The sequence below is a fragment of the Macadamia integrifolia genome, chromosome 7, assembly GCF_013358625.1.
Source record: "Macadamia integrifolia cultivar HAES 741 chromosome 7, SCU_Mint_v3, whole genome shotgun sequence".
Lineage (NCBI taxonomy): Eukaryota > Viridiplantae > Streptophyta > Magnoliopsida > Proteales > Proteaceae > Macadamia > Macadamia integrifolia.
In genome coordinates this window covers 30,068,106-30,074,862 of record NC_056563.1, presented here as the reverse complement: position 1 = coordinate 30,074,862, position 6,757 = coordinate 30,068,106, and the positions used below count along the sequence as shown (strand labels likewise).

At 37.4% G+C, this 6,757-nt stretch overlaps 1 protein-coding gene across 5 annotated transcripts; it reads left to right on the top strand.

The window, feature by feature from the left end:
* The first annotated feature begins 211 nt into the window (after positions 1 to 211).
* Positions 212 to 5,767, top strand: LOC122084596. 5 transcript variants are annotated; one of them, XM_042652975.1, is made up of 4 exons: positions 212 to 354; positions 894 to 1,981; positions 2,051 to 2,128; positions 5,229 to 5,767. In XM_042652975.1, the coding sequence occupies exons 2-3, from the start codon at positions 943 to 945 to the stop codon at positions 2,125 to 2,127; spliced, it is 1,116 nt and encodes a 371-aa protein (XP_042508909.1). In that variant the 5' UTR covers positions 212 to 354; positions 894 to 942; the 3' UTR covers position 2,128; positions 5,229 to 5,767. The 5 variants fall into 5 exon arrangements, with proteins under 5 accessions (XP_042508909.1, XP_042508908.1, XP_042508907.1 ...); XM_042652974.1 differs by having other exon boundaries at positions 5,217 to 5,767; XM_042652973.1 differs by having other exon boundaries at positions 894 to 2,128.
* Positions 5,768 to 6,757: the final 990 nt, after the last annotated feature.

Sequence of the window (6,757 nt, the reverse complement as noted above, 5' to 3'; positions counted from 1 at the left end):
GTGCCACGTGGTGTCCAAAACTATCGTTTTCCGTCCGTTAACAAATGAACCATGTCGATAATTATCTGCTTCAGATTTAACGGCTAGTAAGGGTTTTTTGGTCATTAAATGAAAAGGGTATATTCGTAGTTTTTTGTAGGAAGAGGGGTTGTTTTATTGATTTTTCATCGTAGTAGTATAAGATTCTCGCTCTAAATTTATTCCCTGAAACTCTTTTGCGGAAGATGATCTTCATTCTTCACTTCCATTCTCATCCGGAACTGTTTTCGCTCTCAAAATCCGTAGATTTCGATTTCAATTTAAATCCCTAATTGTCATCGATGATCTTCCTTTCACTTATTTAATGGATTTCAGGTACTTTTGTTCAACTTTATATCGTGTTTTACTTGAATTTCAAACTCCATGTACGATGAAATCGAAGAGTTCATTGAAATCTTAATTGCTCGCGTTATCTGGATTCGATATGATGTTTATCGTCTATTTTGAGTAGTATTTCCTTGATTTCATTTTATTTTATTTACATTATTGAGGAGAAATTACGAAATCTTCAGGCTTTAGATGAATTATAGTCTGGTACTCTGGTTGTCTGCTTGATGTGCTGTTTAATTCTGATGTTTTGATACTTTCCTCATTTTGTTCGGCTTCCTATTGAAGAAATGAAGAACTAGAAAAACTTACACTGTTTGATATCGACGATTGAATCCGATGTGGTGGTGTTTGGATATATACCTGATTTTGCTGTTGTCTTTGCGATTATGGTTGGAATGCTTGTTTCTGAATTTCTAAATTTGTCGAATTCGTTATCGCCGATGAATTTTATGGGCTATGTTTGGGAATTTTGGTTTTGATTACTTTCTGATTTAACAGTAATATAGTATGATGGTTATTTGCAGCGTGTGAAGGATCAATCGTTTCAGTGGCAGCGGGAGTGGAGGAGAAGAAATGGAGGAGGCCAACTTCTGCGGTTTCAATCATTTGGATGCCGACGTCCGGTTGCCTCCACGAAAGCGTCTCCTTGCTGGGCTGAAGAAGCAGAGTTGTAATTACTCTTCTCCTTCATCACCTCTTTCTTCTATCGCGACTGATTACACTGCCCATCTTCGGAATCTTCTGAGTTCTGATTCTAAGAGCCTCGGACTTTCGGCCGATGAGATTGTGGATGCCTCTAGATCAGCAGCTATTGCTGCTGCCAAGGTTGCAGCTGCAGCCAAAGCTGCAGCAGAAGAGAAGGCAGCTGTGGCAGTGAGGGCTGCAGCTGCTGCCAAGACTGCCCTAGAGCTAGTTGCTTCTGTTTCCGAAAGGGCATCATGCAAAGAAAGATCTATTAGAAAAAGCAAACCAAAGAAACATGTTCCAGTCAAGCTCTTATATAAGAAGCGCCAAACCGTAGAGAATTGTAAAGCCGATGAAGAATTGGCGTATAGACTGCACCGAGCGATGAATAGCTCCCCCAGAATTTCAAAGAATCCTGATAGTTCTGCCCGAAAAATTGACGGTAACGACAACCATAAAAAGCTTCCTGAGTTGGATAAAACAATGGTTTCTGATGGAGTGTTGTTGTCAGAAGGAAATCCAGCGTTTATATGTGAGAAGAATGCTGTGGCAAGTGAGGTCAACTGCAGGGGGGTCATCCTGAAGGTAGGAAACACCGATAAAGTAGGTGAGAGAGGTTTCGAGTCCAAAAGTTTGGACTGCACTAAAGCTAACTGTCTGGAAATGGATAGATTTCCATCAGCTAGAGAAGCAGTAACTAGTTACCCAAAGAAAAAATATGGGCATATATCAGAGGACAATGGTACTACTGGTAGAAAGAGGGGCAGAATTAAGCAGAAAAAGCTATCACTAACACTATGCACCATTAAAGATCGTGAAAATCTCCGAGAAGATACAGAATCCATAGGCTGCTCATTGATGGCAGAGCCAAATGATGAATCTGTTTCAAGGAATATGAGATTAGTTTCTGTGAATACTCCATCTGAAGGTGAGGAGTCAGTCAAGTCTATGCCAATACAGAAGAGCAAGAAATTTAAACCAACCCCATGTTTTGCAGAGAATAAAATCATGCAACCTTTATGTTCGAATCCAACAGTGACTACAGGATCTGCCATGATTGAAGTTGATCAATGAGGTAGGATCCATTATTATCCTTCTCCGAGGATGATGTTTTCTCTTTTTGTTCCTTTAATATTTTTTTCTCTTTTTGTTCCTTTAATATTTTATGGCATTAATAAATGTGACTGGCTGGAATACATTCATTTCTGGTTACTCCATAGTGTCACTGTCATTTACCAAATTGCCCTTCATTTTATATGTAATTGGTCGAACATGAACTATGTGTACAGTTTGCAAAACCATCTGTTTAGATGGCTGGTATATGAAATGGTATTACAGAAATTTCATTGTTGTTTCCTTTTTAGTTATTGTAGTTGTTTTGCTGCTTTTCTTACATACATAATGCCACTATAAACTGCGTATGTGAATCTGGTGTCATAAACTGTCTCTGTTTCTGTTAGGATGGCAAAAGTTGGAGAAGTGGGGAGGATTCTGTTGTGATATTCCAGATTATTCGTATTTTTCAACAGTTACGAAGCATCACTAACTGACATGCTAACATTGCACATCAAATAACACCTCTCCTTTTCTGATTTCCACTTTGTAACAATTGTTTCTATCAGTTTTGTATTAATAACAGTATTGATGTCTATTTCTGTTTGCATTTCAAATGCTTCTGGATATAAATACATTTCTTAAAAAGTGAAATATTGTTGCTTTGTAGTTACTTGATTGATTGTTTCTATCTTGTAATCTGTAATTGGAGTACTGGCATTAGTGAGTGTCATTAAAGCATGATTAGCAGGTTGTGTATGGAAAGAAATGGATGGGAGGAAAAGTTGAATTCATTTTGAAATTTTTAGGAAACAGATCCAAATCATGCAGAGCTACAATTGATGCTAAAATGACTAGAACTTATTGAGAGTAGATGCATACACATGTGCTTTATCTTCATATTAAGAAGTGTAATGGGATGATTTTATTAATCTTCGTAAACAATCTTATTTTTGTATTTAAAAATATTAAAGAACCATAAACCTTTTAGCATGCCAGAGAGGGAGGGAGGGAAGGAGGGAGAGAGAGACCAGTTATAATTGAAGTGGCCCTTTTAATTTTTATGAGGCTTTTCATTAGGTGCTAATGTCTCTTAATATTGTATGGACATGTCCATACAATATTTATAATTGAAGTGGCCGTTTAATATTTACAATGCTTTTCATTAGGTGCTCATTTTCTCTTAATATTGTAATGGACATTTGCCTACAATATTTATAAGCTTTTGTTAGATGTTAATGTCATAAGCATATAACATATCAGTGATATTGAAACGATGGATACCAGCATGGCCAATATGTTTGACATTATTAGAGAATAGAGGAACCTGTGGTTTCTATGTTGTATCAGAGTATCAGGCAATATCACATACCCATCCACACTTTAATTTTTGGATACTGATTACCATCTTGGTATTTAGTTGTGGTTAAGCTCAAATGATTTGGGGATCTGGCTGTTGAAATTTTTGAAAATTGATTTCTTTAAACAAAGACGGTTCTCTGAGCGAGTGGCATAGAGGAGTGCACCAATGAGGTGCAGCGGAATGGTTTCATACATAGGAGGGCAGCAAGGTCATTTCAAGTGAGGTACTTGGCGGCTTAGAGAACCTTTTTCCCTTCTTTAAAATGAGAACTTTTGCTTCGGTGGCTGGGGTAATGGTTTTTAACTACTTTTACCTCTTCCTGTCTGTGGGCTCTCAAACTTGTTGGGGCTTGGCAAACTTAGGCGGCTGGCACTGCACAAGTGAATGTGTTTACCACAACTGGGTGCACCCTTGGAGGCTCATACATGAGAAATGTTTACACTGTTGTGAGGGTGCCAACTCAAAAAGGGTGAAATATAGAGACCAATTAGGTTGGTAGCTTAAAAATTCATACAGATATAGGAATAAAGCACAATTACCTTTGAGATATACTAATTAAAGGATACTTCATGGCTTTGAGAAACCAAGAGTCAGTTTTGACATACCATGGAATTCACAATATTCCTGTGAAAAAATATGGGTGGCGTAGGGTATTGGGGAATGGTTGGAATCTTTGCTGAGTTCTTGGTTGTACAAAATTCTTAGTAGCAACTATAAAGGCAGCTGCAAAAAATATTTGTATGAGACCATATTTATGTTGCTTGTTATGAGAAATTCTTAGTTGGAGAGGTTGTTTTCCCTCCCTACATTGGAGTGGAGGAGACCCGTTATCCCTAGGTCTTTGGACTCCTTGCTAACTGCAAATTTTGGTTTTCATCTGTCCTGCCAGTGTGTTTTGAGTTCTTTGCCCTTGTTGTAGGAGCTTCTGTTGGCAGACAGCAGACTAGGTTAGAAGCAATGCTTATTATCGTCCTTGAGATAGAAAGTTCAATATTTTTTCCCAAAAAAACATGCTGTAACTTTTGATGTTTATTATTGTCTATAGATCAAGAACTATCTACAAATCAAGCATGGAACAGTAGGCATCACTTTCTAGTTCTCCCTTAACATGCAGTTTTTTGCTTGATTTCCATTACCCTTTTGCTTATGATCTTTTATATTTCCTGTTCATCTTATTACTGTCGGTAATTTACTAATTCTAATTACATAAACTTATGCTGTGTTTGGTATGCATTCTAGTTTGATAATGCATTCCAAGAAATCATACCAAACACAGCCTTAATTTCAAGAAGTCCATTATACAATTCATAATGTTCTCAAAGTAGCTGTATAATTCATTCTCTTTAATCAAGATTTAGAGTTGAGATCTTCAGGGGGTGGGGTGCCCCAGACCTATAAATGTTGAGGTTGAATAGATGAGATGACTGATATACGCTAAGTAAATAGTGGGTCCAGATGTTTAAGAACATGGGTGAAAGACTAAAGGTTGTGTTTGGTATGATTTATTGGAATGTATTATTGACTCGAATGCATAATGCATACGAAACACTTCCTTAAATATGAATAGTGAATAATACAGTATAAAATGTTATGTTTTGATCAAGTACTGTGCCTTAATGTCATTAGTTGCTTCTGTGTGAATTTTAGTATCCAGTACTTTATTCTGTTTTGTACCTTGTTTAGCTCTTTTAATAGTATTTATCTCCCTGGATCTGTTGGATATTGAAATTTTAATGTGTAACCTTAGGAAATTCAACAGCTGGTGAAGAAGCAAGTGGTCAGTCTATGGTCTGTCTTCCTGATGATGGAAAATGATGGATTCACGTGAACTCCATTGGCGTTTGATCATGATCATGTGGTGACAAGAAGTGGTATCCAAAATATCTTCTGGCTGTCTTCTAAAAGCAGCTCCCATAATTTTGGTCCCCTTGTCTTTCCGTTTAGCTGTTTCTGCTTTTATGAGGAATGGTGTACTGATGGATCACTCTAAAGTCTAAACCATTCCACTCTCAAACATCATCCACTTAGGTCCACTGGTTCATTAATACATTCAACTGCTCCTTACAATGTGGAGCCATTGTGGATTAACATCAATCAATTAATGAGCTCTCTCATTTGGAGGAATAGGTAAGCAATGTTCCTATTACCCTATGTATGTATAGTGTATTTTCTTTTTTTCCTTAAATCACATATATGCATAGTTATATACCAATAGTGTTCCTGATTGTGCCTTGACTGAAACAAAGCTCTGCTAGTATTATTGTTAAATACTTGGATTTTTTTTTTTCTTACCCTTAATTGCCACTTCCAACCTCTTATGATTGCACAGCAACTCCTTGGATATATGAGGCTTCATATCTGGGAGTTCTGTCCTTGATAATGATTTCTTTATGGATTATGTTTTCTTTCACCCGTGGTGAAGAGATTCTCTCGTCACTATTGGTGATGTGAAGCTATCAAAAGTCAGATCTCATGGTTGAAGAGATTCTTTCTTCACCCAAACTGTGTTATTTCTTTATTTTTCCCTTTCCTTAATAAGTGATTACCCGGGCTGATTTTACCAAAAAAAAAAAGATTACCCAGGCCTGAAGATGGGTTAGTAATACTGAAAGTTCAACAACCAATTGGTCATCAAAGTCAATTGTTGGGGGTTTTTGCATGTTCCCAGTTGGGAATTGAACTTGGGTGTTATTAGTGTCAGTTACCTTATCACTCCAGTAGAGCATTTTGTCTTGAAAAGACTGTGGTCATTGCCCACTAGCTGTGCATCGACATTGCAATTCAACCCTTTTCTTCACAGGCGCCCAGCTCTCTCTCTCTCTCTCTCTCTCTCTCTCTCTCTCTCTCTCTCTCTCTCTACTGTATGCTCCTCACTCGGCCACAATTGAGGACTCCATAATGGCTTTGAGGTCAACCATCCACCCACATAAGATGATAAAGTCTTGTGGTATTGTTCTAAACCCACATCCCCCACCCCTAAAAAAAAAAAATAATAATAATATATAAAGTCTTATGTAATGGTTCCATATTAATGTATAAAAAAAAAAGAGAAGGTTTCTTAAACGTCAGCATGCCCCTACGCGGATCAATGGGAGCATTAGTATAAGCATTAAGGGTACTATTTTTATATTTCACGAGGGGTGGTGTAGTCATTTCTCTCTCCCCCAATGTCTTGGTGTTGGGGTTACGTTGCTTTTTTTTTTTTCCATGAAAAAGAAATCGGGTCTAGCTGATTCATTTGGATTCGGTCTTATTTCAGATTGGTTGAAATCAGTTAAAAATTTATTG